Here is a 15,791-nt window from a genome sequence, read left to right as displayed (position 1 = left end):
TTGGTTTATTGGAATGGAGTGATAAAAGGCTTCTACATAGTCTGTTGCTCGGTTGGATTCCTGATAGACATGCCATGAGCTTACTATCAAGTAAAGGACCAATGTCATGGGGTGTCGGAATGTATTGACCAAAGGCTGCTGCATAGTCTATTGCTCGGTTGGCTTCCTATTAGACATGGCATGAAGTGTAATTGTCAAATACTCAAATGTGTAAGTAGTTGTCTGATGTTAGATTCATAAGCAGGTGAATTAAGAAGTAGATTTGGGAATCTAACCCATAGAGGTATCACTGGGCTAGCGTTCCTCGGTCGACCAGATTCTCGATTCTTTTAGCACTTGATCACGAGAGTTAAAGTTAGCAGTCCATTGCTTGATTATAGTTGATTTCCCATAAAGAATTGAGGTCCTGCATTGAGAATTTCATTTCTAACCTCGAAAGAAGCAAAGTTCATCCCAAAGTAACCTTCATAATGAAAGAGTACTTTTGGAGTAGCAAACTAGTTCCATTCCTTAGCAATAATCCTCATCACATAAGCAATAGTTGGGGTTTCACCAAGTACAAACATCACCACTGGATTTGCCACATTTCTTTGTACATTTATCAATCTCTTCCTTTTGTAACTGGGCAACGACCCTCCCCTCAGTACACAAAGGAGAAACCCCTTTGCAACTAGAGAACTCCCTTTGAACATACTAGACCAGTATTTTTATGCGGATTAGATGCATTTCCCATTTGCCAATCTACGATTAACAATTCTAGTAGAATCAGGTCTAGGATGATTCCCCAATTCATGTATAGCATCCAACATTCCAGTTCGAACTAATCTATCAGATTGTCCATTCTCAGTAGAAAATAACGAAGCATTGAATTCACGAATTACCTCTTGAAGACGAATTAGAACAGGTCTATTACTGGGATGAACCAACTCTGGGTTAGCAATCGATTCAGGTTCACTCAATGTTAATAGTAACTGGTGTTTGGATTTAGATCCAGATCTGTCGTATCCAACAGATCTTCGGGTAGGATTTGGATCCACTTCTACTTCTTTTTTTTTCAAAAGAAACTTTAATTTATGCTACTTTTTACAAAAAAATACGAAGTATAAAATTATGAATTCACCTACGACAAAAAATATATATTATAGAGGAACAAAGAAAATAAATATCAAAATCATGAAAAAGTTGAAAGTTCATATTATTTTATACATACTTTTTATTAAAGTTTAAAGGAAAATTTGACAATTATTACCTTGCTTTTTAGTGACTTTGCAAATTACTACATAGAAAAAAAAATTCTCTCTCTAAATCGAGAGCATCTCTCACTAGAAAGTGAGGTTTAGTCCAAGTCCATACTTGGTACTGTAGCATGCAAAGTAGGTTGAAGCAGCAAGATTTTCTTCGTGACCAATAGATTTTTAGCTTCTTCCACTGCATCATCAAGTAAACATGCACTGAGGAAATCTACCAAAAGATTTTAGGCGATTTCTATTCCTAATACTCGAGTATTCATTACTCTCTTTTCTCGAGGCCCAATCAAATTGAAGGTGGTTTTACACAAAAGATTTCAGGAACGTTTTCCTCATTGAGCTCCGAAATGTTTGATGGTTTTTGAACAAAAAAAATTGACACTTGGCAGCCGTGGTTTTGGGAATGCATCGGCCACAAGGTTCTAGTTTTTGCAAACCATCCAACTTCCTTCTTTCTCTTCTCAACTTTTTCTGTCTTTCTTCTACTAATCTCAAAAATCCAGTTTCAAAACCTTCAATGAGGAATAATAATCAAATACCTAACCATAATCTACCAAATGGATAAGGTGGAAGCCCAGACAACCAGAATCATAGAATGGGGCCGTTGATTCAACCACCTGCTGATTTTGATTCCAAAAGAGGGATTAATTATAATTCGTGTGCAATTGGAGTTTTCATGGGACCAAATCCCCCTGCTGAAAGTATAGTGCAGCATGTAGTTCGAACAAGGTGGACTCGAAGGAACGATATCAGGGTGCACCGATCGGGATCTTACTTCCTGTTTGAATGTCGCAGCAGGTACGATTTAGAGGGAGTAATTAGGCAACAAACTTCTACAATTGATGGTAGAATTATTAATTTTAGAAGATATCACTCAACTTTCATTCCTCAACAAATTGCTTTTAATACCACTCGCTTGTGGATCCGAATTTATGGTCTTCCATTACCCTATTTAACTGCGAGTTGGGCTAGGCAAATCATTCAGCATGTAGGTATGATTGATAGACTTGAACATGAAGGGGAAGGTTTAGCAAGGAATGCGGAAATCCGTGCTCGTATTTTTATTGACTTGTCGCTCCCTTTAATTCATGGGTGCTATGTGCCATTAGAAGATGGTAGGGTGATATGGGTGTTCTTTGGATATGAAGGAATTTTCAATTTTTGTAAAGCTTGTGGTTGTATAGGACATTCCACAAGTAGATGTGGAGTGGAGGGTGTCGTAGCAGCGAGAAATCTCAGGCGAATGATGGAAGCAGTCCACGAAGAAGGTTTAAGGGTTTTGCATGGACCCCTCAACTACCCCTTTTATACCAATAATATTCAAGGGCTGCCTGACAGGTATAGGTATCGAAACCTAGACCTTAACTTGGTGCGATATGAAGAGCCAGAAGATGTTCCACTTCGGAACGACGGAGAGAAGCTAGGGGGAATCAAGATAGTGATTCTTCAGATGACAGCCCAAATTACTCGCCAGATAATGAACACACTGAAGTTTACTATTTTGGGAGTGAAGAGCTCCATGATGAAGACATGCAAGAGGTTTTGGATCCAAATAGGGAACTAAGGGAAAGAGGGAATTTACTAATTCGTTCTCCGGGGAGACGCTTTGGCTTCTCATAAGACCCGTATGCACAATTTGTTCAACCAAGAAGAACAATGGAAGAAAGTTCGAGAGATTTGAGTCGGAATCCTGCTGAAGATTCTGGAACTTTGGGTGCAAGATTTCAAAATGGAGGTGTAATTAGGGGATCACTTGGATCTGGGAACAATTCGGATCCGGGTCGGATGGGTTCAAACAGGTATGGGTGGGGTAGCTATTTTGATATAAAGAGAGCAGCTGTATCTCTTAATTTAGATTCAGACCGGTTATCACTGGTGACGGCACCGACGCTCAGAGATGGATGTTTTGAGGTGGGTGAATCTTCGCGACCACGGCGACCAGACCCGCCTTCATCAGAAAACTTGTTTCGTACCTTTGGGATTCCAGAAACAGTTGCCCTACCCTTTGATGGAAACCCAATTTCAGTCCCATTAGAATTACCAGAATCGAGGTTTACGGATGTTACAAATGAAATTATTGGTCCTGCAGCTTCGGAATTGCCTCGACCAAGTGATAGATTGATTCAGCGTGGGGTGGATCAGATTGAGTTTAGAGATCGGAATGTGGTGGGATGCTTTGGTACTTCATCGAGGAATTTCATTGAGGCTAGTAGAAGGCTAGCTCAATCTCTAGCGTCTTTTCGTGACATTGGTAAGGCAAATAGGGTTCATCCTGAACCAACACGACCACCGTTTCTTCCAGATTGCCCGAGCACTTTTGGATCGGGACTTCCCAATTTGCCGCTTACTGAGTTCGATCCACCCAACTCTCCGGTATCTCCTATTCATTCTATTGATTTGTCTCCTTTTGATAATGTGACATTGGAAAATTCTAGGAACAAACGTAGTAGGAAGGTTTGTCAATATATAATTTCGTGTGGAGATTTTCAGCAAGAAAGCAATCCAGGAGATCGTAACTGGTTGTCAAAAATACGAAAGAGTGAATTTGAGTTAGATTGGGTAGAGGAAAAAAGACAACGAACTCTAAGAGGATGGTCGGATAAAGGAGCTTTCAACTTGTGGAAGAAAGGTAACAAGGGACTGAAGTTGTGTTCAAAAGCCTTCTCGGATGTGGATATGGCACGTCAATGGGTCAAAGTCAACAAAAATTTCGAAACAAAAGGAAAAGGCAAGCTGGAAGGTGGAGGCAAGAAGGTCGGTTTGAAGAGAGCACCATCCCCTATGCCCATGGTTTGGGTTGATAGGGGGAAAAGAGCAAGAAGCGAGGAAGTAACATCAGCTTTCAAACCAAGGCTAGATGAGATGGAGGTGGATGTTCAACAAGCATTACTGGATGAATTTTCAGTGAAGGGAATGACATTGGTATGGTGGCTGGACCAGATCAGCCCCCAAAATTATAATGAAAATTGTGGCATGGAATTGTAGGGGACTTAATGATCCTCGATCCCCCACAATTCCGTACTTAGTGTGGTTGTGTAGGTCTAGGAAACCACAATTTCTTTTTCTGTCTGAAACAAAAATGGTGTTTGATGATGTAGTAGATAAGCTAGGTTTTCTCAATCCCTCCTCTTATTTTGGGGTAGATGTTGATGGTAGTAAATGAGGATTAGCTGTTTTTGCGTGGTTTGCAGCCACTGTAAATCTTTTGTATGCCTCAACCAATATCATGATTTGTAATGTTGTGGAAAGTAATGGAAGAAGTATGCATTTTGTGTATGTATGGTCACCCGGAAGTGGAAGAAAGGCAAGGTGTATGGGATGAACTCTCATCATATATACCATTGTTACTTAGTTGTATAGTTATAGGTGACTTCAATCAACTTGAGAATTTGGAAGATAAGATAGGAGGAAATAATCGTATAAGAGGGATTGATGCCTTTCTTAATTGGAGAATGAACTTGAATATTTCGGAAGTCCCGTATGTGGGGCCGCGTTTTACTTGGAGTAATAAAAGGGAGAATGGGAAACTAATCATGGAACGCCTCGATAGAGCTTATGTTTCTAATTCTTGGTTTGACGAATTTCCTAATGGCAAGGTTATTCATGAACCTATCCTTGTATCGGATCATGCCGCAATAACTTATAATACGAAGGTTTTTTCTTCTCACTCCACAAGGCCTTATCAACTTGAGGCATGGCGCTTACAATTTAAGGAAATCAAAGATATTGTCCATGCAAATTGGTTTACAATTCGAAATGGTTCTAGAAGTTTTATGTTAGGCAGAAATTTTCAATTTATTCGCACTCTTCTTGAGCATAAGAAATCATAGGGAATCAACTGGAGGGGAATTATGAAGGCACTTGACAATATTTCAGGTGATACGAATTCTATCTCTTATTGCAACTCGCACATCAATTTGATCAATGATTGGCTTCCTCTAGCAAAGTTAGAGTTTCAATTTTGGCAACAAAGAATGAAAGAAAATTGGATAAAACAAGGTGATTGTCCAACTTCTACGCTTTATAGAAGGGTTAGAAGGAAATCAAAGAATGAAATTTTAACTCTAAAGGTTGGAAATGATGAGTGGGTTGAAGGTAAAGAAAGAATTTCAAATCTAATAGTCAATGAGCTTAAAGAAGTCTTGAACCCAATTGCAAATGAAGATCAGGGACCGAAAGTGGACCTAGTATTGAGAGAACTTGATCTACCGACACTTACAAGTAGAAACCTTAGTCAACCCTTTTACACCTATCGAAATTAGGAAATCAATGTTCCAAATACATAAGGCGAAATCCCCGGGTCCGGATGGGTTTATTGCTGAATTTTTTCATACATTCTGGGATAAGGTCGGTCTTCAAGTTACAAAAGGGGTCCAACAATTTTTCGAGACGGATTTTTTGTTGAAAGAATGGAACCAAACACTCCTAGTTCTGATTCCAAAAGTTGATAACCCGAAATTGGCTTCTCATTTTAGGCTAATAAGTCTTTGCAACACAATCTACAAATGCATTTCGAAGTGTATGGTGAATAGATTAAAGGTTTTATTGCCTTTTTTAATCTCGGATTATCAACATGCTTTCATTCCGGGTCGTAATATGGAAGACAACATTATGTTAAGTCATGAGCTCCTCAATGTCATTAATACAAGAAACAATCAGGATCTAGGAGTTCTTAAACTAGATATGTCAAAAGCCTACAACAAGGTAAATTGGCTTTTTCTGCTAAAGGTGCTTCGGATGTATGGATTTCCACAATCCTGGATCCAACTCATACACCAATGTATATCAATGGTCTCTTACAAGGTGTTAGTCAATGGCAAGACATCGTCAGTGTTTAGGCCCTCATGTGGTCTTCGTCAGGGGGACCTATTGTCACCGTACCTTTTTCTTTTTTGCATGGATATTCTATCTAGAATGCTCCAAATGGCTGAAAATATCAAGCAAGTTCAAGGAATCAAAGTTTCAAGACGCTCACCTTCCATCTCTCATCTTTTCTTTGCGGATGATGCAATGATTTTCTTCAAAGCTAGTCCGTCTTATGCAACAAACATGATCAACATTTTGGAAAGATTTGGGGAGGCCTCGGGCCAGAAGTTAAATTTTTTGAAATCTTCTGTGAATTTTTCCCCAAAGATTAGTTCGCATATGAAAGAAGAGCTGAAAAGCATTCTAGCAATGACGCAAGTTGACAACATAGGGAAACATCTGGGGGTACCGATTGACCTACCTAGGAAAAAGTCAGGTTCCTTTCAACCCTTGATTAATAAGGTTGTTAATAAGGTGCTATCATTGGCTAATCTACGCATTTCTCAACCGGCAAAACTCATATTGATTCAGTCTATTCTCTTAAGTTTATCGGCACATGTAATGAGATGCTTTAAGCTTCCATTAGCAATTGCAAACAAGATTCATTCGGTGATCACAAGAATTTAGTGGGCTTCAAATGGAGACAGAGGAATCCACTGGGTAAATAGAGACATGATTCAAAAACCTAAAGGCTTGGACGGTTTAGGGATAAGGTCAGTAAGCACCTTAAATGACACGATGCTTTTCAAGCAAGCATTAAGGTTGCACCAAAATCCAAATCTTCTGGTTTCTAAAGCCTTATTCAATACACAAGGATGTTTTGTATGCAAGGGTAGCAATGCGATGTTAACAAAACAGAAACTATCATGGGGAAAAAGAGGTTTGGCTAATGCAGTACGTGTTTTTGATGATGGCATGGCGTGGAAGATAGGGGATGGTTGTAAAACCAAGGCAACTTCCATGCTTTGGGTAAATGGTACAATCCCACAGGTTAAGAACAATCAAAGGATTTTACATGCTAGCAAATGGTTGGTTAAAGACTTTATAACTCCAGAGGGGACTTGGGATTCAAGATTGATACAAGAGAGATTTGAGTGGAACGACGCAACATCAATTCTATCACTAGAAAACCCAAGTTTACAGCGTGCTGATCACAAATATTGGAAGTACCACCCATCGGGGAAGTTTACTATAAAGTCAGGATATGCGTTCCTATCTGGTTTTATTCAGGAAGGCCAACAACAAATTGGGATATTCTCCAGTCTAATCTGGAAGCTGAGAATCCTACCAAAATGAAAGGTGTTCCTCTGGAAACTGCTTCATAAAGCTTTGGCCACCAAGGGTAACCTTTCTCAACGAGGCATAGAGGTTAATAATGAATGTGACTATTGTGGAACGATAGGAGAATCGAACCAACATATTTTTAGAACATGTAGCCTTGTAAAATTGGTTTGGGAATTAAGTCCCCTTACAATTTGTTCGGACAATGATGGATCCATTGCCTTTGAGGAATGGTTCCAACGATATATCCTGCTTTTTCATAGCGAGGATGGTAAGGACAGTACGAGAATTGACACCTTTGTGGCGGTCTTATGGAGTTTGTGGATTGCTAGAAATGCTAGAATCCACAAAAACGAGGAGGGTCATGCAGAGAGAGTTTTAATTGGTGTACTAAGTGCAATATTTTTAAGAACAACCAGCTTGGGCCGGGAAATAATGATGCTTCATTGAATACACAGCACCTAGTCCAGCCTCCCGGATTCCACCATGTTCAACTTGGCAAAGAACAATTTTTTACCCTAACTTTGTTTTGCAGGTGGATGGATCATGGGACAAACATACAAGGAAAGCAGGAGCAGGATGGGCCATTTTGAATCCGACCACGAAGGCAACAACAGACGGGGGAGGATCCTATGGGTTAGCTCACACACCCTTACAATCGGAAGCTCAGGCATGTCTTAATGGTATCCTATGGTGCAAGAACCAAGAGATTGATGAGGTTTTAATCTTAACGGATTCAACAACCTTACTATCCAACTTGGAGACTACAACTAAGGAGCCACACATCTCCATATTATGGACAGTAGCACAAATCAAGGAGGTTGCTTCTACTTTTAAGGCATGTGTCATCATTAAAGCTGAACGACAACAAGTTAAGAGGGCGCACAACATTGCTAACAATTGTCGAACAACCGGGTTTTCTTTTTCGTGTAACCTAGTATAAGGAACTTTAGCTATTGTAAAAAAAAATAAAAAAAATTTACTACCTAGCTTGTTAAAAGTTGTTAATTACTACCTAGATGTTTAGTTATTGTTGTCAATTACTACCTTAGCTCATATTCCTGCCAATTAGTTGTAGGAAATGATACCGTAAAATGTGGGCCAAATATTTGATATATGTAAAGTTGCGACGTGTTATAAAACACTGTCTTAGAAGCAAAATTCATCCCGACTATGGTGAAATAAGTAATGGCGATGCCCCCCAAGATTTTACACAACGTTCCTCCGAAATGTGCACTTAACTATTGGAACTCATAGTAATGCTCAAAATTTTGGTGAAAAGAAGAGAAGAGAGGAGAGAGTTTGAATATGGAACTCATAATAACGCCCATCCACACTTGGCCTCGTCGTGCTCGTGATGTTGTCCGCGTCGCCCAACGCCGTGCCTCTGCCAGCGCGCCATCGCTGTTGTGACTGCCTTCCCGCGCGTGTCACCGCACTGAAGCAGCAGCAACACGCGGATGTCCGCACTCCTGCGCCACACACCCCCTTAGCTCGCTCTCTCTATTCCGTCGATCACCACCACCGTTGTCGTGCTATTTGGCCGGCCGGTATGATTTCTCTTCTTAATCTATCTCTATTTAAATTATCGTTTTTAAATTATGATTAATTATTTTGATTGATGATTTATATTATTTTGGGATTGGTTATGAACACCAAATTATGGATTTTTGATGTTTAAATTATTTATGGAGTTTGTAATTTTCAGATTTGAATTATAAAGTAAAGCTTTGATTTTTATTAGTTTTATGGATTTTAATGATGAAATAGGGTTAGGGTTTAAATAAACTCATATGATTAATTGATTAGCATAATTAGATATTGATTTTAATTATGATAATCAATATGAATTTTTAGATTCGTTTATGACCAATAGAGTGTCAGTTTTTAATGGTTTTATGCATGATATTGATTAAATTTTATGCTAAGGTTTGAAGTAATTAATTGTAACTATTATTTTCATTTATAACGATTAATTTCTAATTAATTCAAGCGATTTAAAACTTAATAATATATGTTGCTAGAAATTTAATGAACATGAAGATTAATTTAACTTCATATATTTCATGATAAACGTAAAGTGAAACCGAATAAGCTTCAAAACTCTTGCAACTTATGCACCTTGAGTATGAACAATGGGGGAAGTACTGCTATTTGGCCAGTTGCTTCTATTTATTGATAAAAGACGTTGTATTGCCAATTTTTATGCGCATGGAATTCCTTCACATGCTAAAAATCATGGTGACACAGGGTTACTATTTCTTTTAGTGTTTGGATGGCTCCCAACACTTGTCCAATGGATTTTTTCTTTTCAAGGACCCGTTCGATACTTATTCTAATTCATCTATAAGTCATGGATTACGTGATTTATCTCTTTTGGTCATGGCCTTCGCCATAATGACCCTATGATGATCCATCAATTGCATTTGCGTTGTTGGGGAGTAGGTTGTCAATAAACATGTTTCATTGAATTGACTTGCAAGCCAAGTTATCTCTCAGGATGGGAATGTTGAAAGAGCTTTTACTTGCATTATTCTAAACTCTATTTTTATTTAGTTTAGAGTATTATTACTATTACTGTTATTGGTTAATGGATTTGTTTTAATTTGGATTTTGGGTTGGGCCTTTGTGGTTCCGACTTGTAGTAGAGGGCATTAACTATTATTTATTATTTTGAAAGTTAGTTATTTCCGTTGCATAATTCTGGTACTAGCCTAACCGTTATCACGGTGGCGGTAATATTCTAGTAATTCCTTTATTTAAGTTGGAAAATAGTTTTATAAAGGCATGAAATTATTCGAGTGTCACAAGGGGCGTGAAAAGAACCCCTACACGTATTACTAATTTTACCCCCGAACTTAATATCTACTATGCGGATTTATGTTGAGGCGATTTCCATTCAAGATCACAAGCTAGGGAACCAATTGCTATTGTGATCAAATATTTGGGCTTCCGCAGATCTGACATCTGTAGTAGTCTTGTATCAAAAAAACAAGATTTTGTTAGTACTATCTACGGCTCCATTAACTAGTTAAGTCACGATAAATCTCTTAATCGCAAATGTCACTCTAACATAACGAGGGAAAGTAACCATGTGTCTTGCCCCTTGAAAAAGGGCGAATTGCGAATCCAAAATTCTCAACCCCCTCACACCCGCCGTAGCAAAAGGTACGTAATCTCAATCATTCTCCTAAGCATTTACTTGATAATCCAATTACAATGTTGACTTAAACATCAAAGGCGATTTTCGAATCACGTTCCTACCTGTGCAGATTCATACCAGCGCAGGAAATGTTAAATAGGAAACAGGAGTTTCCAAATTCAAACAGTTCCCATTTCCGTACCAGAGCAACTATAGTTATCTCCAAATATTTTCTTAAAGTAATACCATGTACATATCGACATTATTATGTCCATGTCAGGAACCTTCAAGTGAACATATATTATAAGAGTAATGCCAGCAGTGGTCATGGGCATTGGTTGAAGTTAGAATTTTTGGGGAAAATAATAAAAAAATATGAAGATAGATGAAATGAAGGGAGATGGAGTAATGCCCAGGTCGTAGCCACGACCCAAAAAAAAATTGTGGCATTCATTGTAGGTAAGACACGTGTGTGAGCAAAGAACAAAATGTCTGATTTTTTATCATGATTTGTTGACATCAAGAGTACAACAATATAAATCAACGGCATGAAATAATCAACATCAACGGCTATTTGTGTTTCTTTTTCAAATAATTATTAATGTTACCTAAAGTTCAAACGGTAATATCTGAAAAAATACAAAGTAAAAAGTTACAAAATTTATACCAACAGCTTTATTTTATTTTCCTCTATAAAATGAGACCAATATTGAGGTATTTTTACAAAAAAAATCATTTACCCAAATCTTCCAATCTAATATGTAATCTATTTCATTCTAAACAATCCAATATTTTTTCTTGAAGATGAATACCAAAAAAATCTAGTAGGAAAAAAAATCCCCCAAAATCCAAAAATTCTTCACAAGTCCCAAATAATCCAAATTTTACACCTAATTTGTCAGGTTATCCAATTGATCTAAACTCTTAAGAGGTCTCAAACTGCCAAAATTTTCCGCAGTTTCTATATTATGGATCACTAAATCTCAATTTCTCCAATCTGAGCTCTGTCTCACCAATTGCTCCAAGATCACAACAAGAATTTTCAACTTATGGGAATTATCAAATTTCACATTCCCATGTCACAACATTTTCACATGTCAGAAGTGATAACGTTCTTCCGAATTTCAATAATTCATACAGAGAAACCGCGGTATCAGAAGACGACAATGACGATGATGATGCTGCTGATGATGATGCCGAAAATGAAGGAGGAGCCAATTCATCGTCCATAAGATTTTGGTCACATGTTGAAGACGAGTTTCTTGTGAAAGCTTGGCTTGAGGTTGGTTGTAATAAGAAAACTAACACCAAACAAAAGGGGGCTGTATTTTGGGGTAAAATTGTAAAAATGTTTGATAATGTTAGATTATATAAAGAAAAGTTATATAATGAAGGTGCTGAAGGGGTTACAAAGAGTGATTTGTTGAAGGTAAGAAACTTAGAGCAACTTAGAAATCGATGGAAAATGATAGCAGCTTCATGCACCAAATTATCTGGGGCATATGCAAGTGCAGTAGAAAGGAGGGCAAGTGGTGAATGTGATGATGATGAAATGAAGCTAGCACATAAACTATATAGGGATGACAATACAAAAAAATACCTCTAAGGTATTTCATGACAAGCATGCTTGGGATATTTTGAAAAATGCTTCAGGATGGGAGCCAGTTGAAAATATTGTTGATACTTGTAAGAAAAATACATCAAACCAAGGAAAGTGATGAATGTGCCTTCAGAGTCATTTCAACAATGGTTAGATGTTGTGCAAAACATGAACATTACAAGACAATCTGAAACTGAGATGGAAAGAGAAAAATTGAAATATGAAAGAGAAAGAGAGGTTGAAAAGGTTCAATTGGAAAGAGAGAAAGAATCACGAAAGCAACGAAAAATCAACATGGAGTTATTCAAGATACTTGAAGCCAAACCGTACTTGTCGGAAGAAGATCAAGAACGCCGTAACAATTTAGTGAGGATATTATTCCCATGAAATTAGTGTAATATTTACTTAAGGCTTAAGTTATTTATTCTTAATGTATTAATAGTAGTTAGTTATTTATGTTTAATATTCTAATGTTATTTTCTAAATCCTGATGTTTAAATTAAACTATTATTAGTATTTGTTTTGAAATTCATAACATTCCAATAATGTAATTGTTTTTTGTTTGAAAATTATTTCATAACTCTATTATTGTTCCTGATAAAATTACTCCATTATTTTGAGTGACAAGACTTATCACTATGACTTATTGCTATGACAATGTTGGGTAATAATTACATTGATGAAGTGAAGTATCATTGCACCTTCATTACATGACCCATATGAAGTGACGTATCACTGCTACCATTTATCACATCAATCAATTTTTGCAGTAAATTGTTGTATTCATAATGCTTATTATTGAATTAGATAGCTTCAATATTGTTCTATAAATTGAGTGAAAACATTTCAGTTTTACTCCACTCACCCTTAGTATCTTTTTATATCTTCAATCTCCTACGTAGTATCTTCTAATTTCAATCTAAAAATTTTCACTTCAATTGGCTTGCTTGAAGTGAAAGATATCCTCAAACGAAAGTACCAATTCTTCAAATTCTTCTTCCACCTCTTCCAATAATTCTGATAATAGTAACCAACAATCTATCAATGATTATAACCGACATTATGAAAGACGCAGACAAGCGAATCGTGTAGTTGATCGGATGATGGATGAGTTCATGCTGGCGAATAATCCATTTCAATTTTTTCAATGGCTAATCAAGTTCCAAGAGCACCAAGGGTCCTTGTACAGAGGAATCGTGATGATGGAAACGATCGTTTGTGGAATGACTATTTTACTGACCAACCGGTGTTCCCCCCATCTTTATTTCGTCGGAGATTTCGCATGAAAAAACATGTGTTTCTCCGTATAACGCAAACTTTGGAAGAACGTCATGAGTTCTTTCAGCAACGTCCGGATCGGTAGACTCGGTGCATCATCATTGCAAAAATGCACTGCAGCTATGAGGTTGCTAGCGTATGGTACCGCTGCTGATAATGTTGAAGACTACTTACGGATCAGCTCATCTCTTGCGCGATATTCCTTACAACATTTTGTTGAAGGGACTGTGTCTTACTTTAGTGAAGAATAATTCAGAAGGCCAACGGAAGCGGATATAGCAAGACTTTTACAAATTGGAGAAGCAAGAGGATTTCCAAGCATGATGGGCTCCATTGATTGTATGCGTTGGCGATGAAAAAATTGTCCTCTTAGATTGAAAGGGTTGTTCTCTGGAAGAGCTAATAAGCCAACATTGATTTTAGAAGCTGTAGCATCGCAAGACCTTTGGATCTGGCATGCTTTCTTAGGAACGCCAGGTAGGTGTAATGATATCAATGTTCTTGATAGATCTCCATTATTTACAGATGTTTTTGAAGGTCGTGAACCACCTATTAATTATGTCGTGAATGGCCACCAATACAGTATGGGATATAATCTCACTGATGGTATATGCCCAAAATCGGCAGCATTCATTCCCACGATATCCCTCCCCCAAAACGAAAAGGAAGGCCTTTTTGCCAAGTTACAAGAAAGTCGACGAAAGGATGTGGAACGTGCATTTGGGGTACTTCAAGCTCGTTTTGCAATAATTCGTCAACCTGCTCTAGCTCGTAATACATCAATGCTTGGAAAAATTATGATAGCTTGTATTATTATACATAACATGATTGTTGAGGATGAACGAGATACATATTTAAATTATAAGGACCCAAGTGAGTATGACCAAGCCGTGGAACAACCTTCATCCTCGAACAGAAGAAATAATGGAGAACCATTTCAATTTCACAATGGTGCTAAGAGGATAGCAAATTTGGATACTTACATGTCTAATAGAGTTCGAGTTCGTGATGAAGTTATGCATAGAGCCCTCAAGTCAGATCTGGTAGAACATTTGTGGCTAAAATATGGAGGTAATAATAGGGAAGAGGGTAATAATAGAGAGTAACGGACTTGATATCGTAACTATAATCATATTTATATATTATGTTATGTTTATCATATGTATTGGCGTATCCTTTTAAGATGTGTTCTCGTATTATTGTACTCGTATCTTATTATAATGTAATTTCGTTTTAAACTATATTTTCTTTGTTAACTTTTAATTAAATATTTATCTAATGTCGATTAGTGTTTAATTATAAGTCATAATTTAATTAAGAATAAGGTTTAATGCATCTATTAATAATTATTTTAAGTTATAGAAGAGAGAGAATTGTGGTGGGGTAGGATAAAAGTAAGATAGATAAAATGGTGACCAAAATAAATTGGGCAACCATTGGAGATGTTTGGGCATTGTTGGTCATATGCTTTGGTCATGGTTGAGTGGGAAAAGTAAAAAATCCTTATTTATTTGATGACCCAAAATTTTGGGTCATCCATTGGCTTTACTCTAACGGCTCGTTTGGTATGAGAAGGGGATAGGGATAGAGACAAAGATAGGGATAAGGATAGGGAATTTGACATAGGGAATTCATTAATTTTATCCTTATCTCTTGTTTGGCATGGTATGGGGAATGTGTTGGGAATTGTTGGATAGAATAGAAAACAAAATAATAAACTTACAATAATACCCTTATAATTATACATTTGTTTTTTTTATGGAGGATATAATTGACTTTTCACAATTAAATGAGAAATCCCGATTCTTATACCTGCCCCCCCCCCCCCCCCTCGGCTCGTTTGTTTAGAGGGATAAAGAGGAGGGATAAGGATTTCTTATCCCTACTTACTACTATCCATTGTTTGTTTATAAGGAATTGACAATTTATGAGGGATAGGGATAAGGATTAAATGCCTCCTTATCCCACTAATCTTTTACCTAGGGGGGGGGGGGGGGGCAGGTATAAAAATGGGGATTTCTCATTTAATTGTGAAAAGACAATTATATCCTCCATAAAAAAAACAAATGTACAATTAGAAGGGTATTATTGTAAGTTTATTATTTTGTTTTCTATTCTATCCAACAATTCCCAATACATTCCCTATACCATGCCAAACAAGAGATAAGGATAAAATTAATGAATTCCCTATGTCAAATTCTCTATCATTATCCCTATCTTTGTCCCTATCCCTATCCCCTTCTCATACCAAGCGAGCCGCCTAGGTACAAGATTAGTGGGATAAGGAGGCATTTAATCCTTATCCCTATCCCTCATAAATTGCCAATTCCTTATAAACAAACAATGGATAGTAGTAAGTAGGGATAAGAAATCCTTATCCCTCCTCTTTATCCCTCTAAACAAACGAGCCGTAAGGTGCCCCATTCAGTTACATACA

The 15,791-nt window shown here is 37.4% G+C and overlaps 1 protein-coding gene across 1 annotated transcript; it reads left to right on the top strand.

Moving 5' to 3' along the window:
- The first annotated feature begins 13,223 nt into the window (after positions 1–13,223).
- Positions 13,224–14,460, top strand: LOC130461474 (uncharacterized). The gene is made up of 3 exons (XM_056829587.1): positions 13,224–13,380; positions 13,475–13,583; positions 13,728–14,460. Exons 1-3 carry the CDS (start codon positions 13,224–13,226, stop codon positions 14,458–14,460), a joined length of 999 nt encoding a protein of 332 aa, XP_056685565.1.
- Positions 14,461–15,791: the final 1,331 nt, after the last annotated feature.

Source organism: Spinacia oleracea, chromosome 5 (assembly GCF_020520425.1).
Source record: "Spinacia oleracea cultivar Varoflay chromosome 5, BTI_SOV_V1, whole genome shotgun sequence".
NCBI classification, from domain to species: Eukaryota; Viridiplantae; Streptophyta; class Magnoliopsida; order Caryophyllales; family Amaranthaceae; genus Spinacia; species Spinacia oleracea.
Note: the sequence above shows the minus strand (reverse complement) of the source record. Positions and strands in the feature narration are given on the sequence as shown.

Excerpts from the sequence above, each read along its gene's own strand:
- LOC130461474 (XM_056829587.1), top strand. The coding sequence starts at position 13,224 with ATGGCTAATCAAGTTCCAAGAGCACCAAGGGTCCTTGTACAGAGGAAT. Across the intron at positions 13,381-13,474 it reads GAAAAAACATGTGTTTCTCC|CTATGAGGTTGCTAGCGTAT; the intron begins GTATAACGCAAA and ends AATGCACTGCAG. Across the intron at positions 13,584-13,727 it reads CATTTTGTTGAAGGGACTGT|ATTGAAAGGGTTGTTCTCTG; the intron begins GTCTTACTTTAG and ends TTGTCCTCTTAG.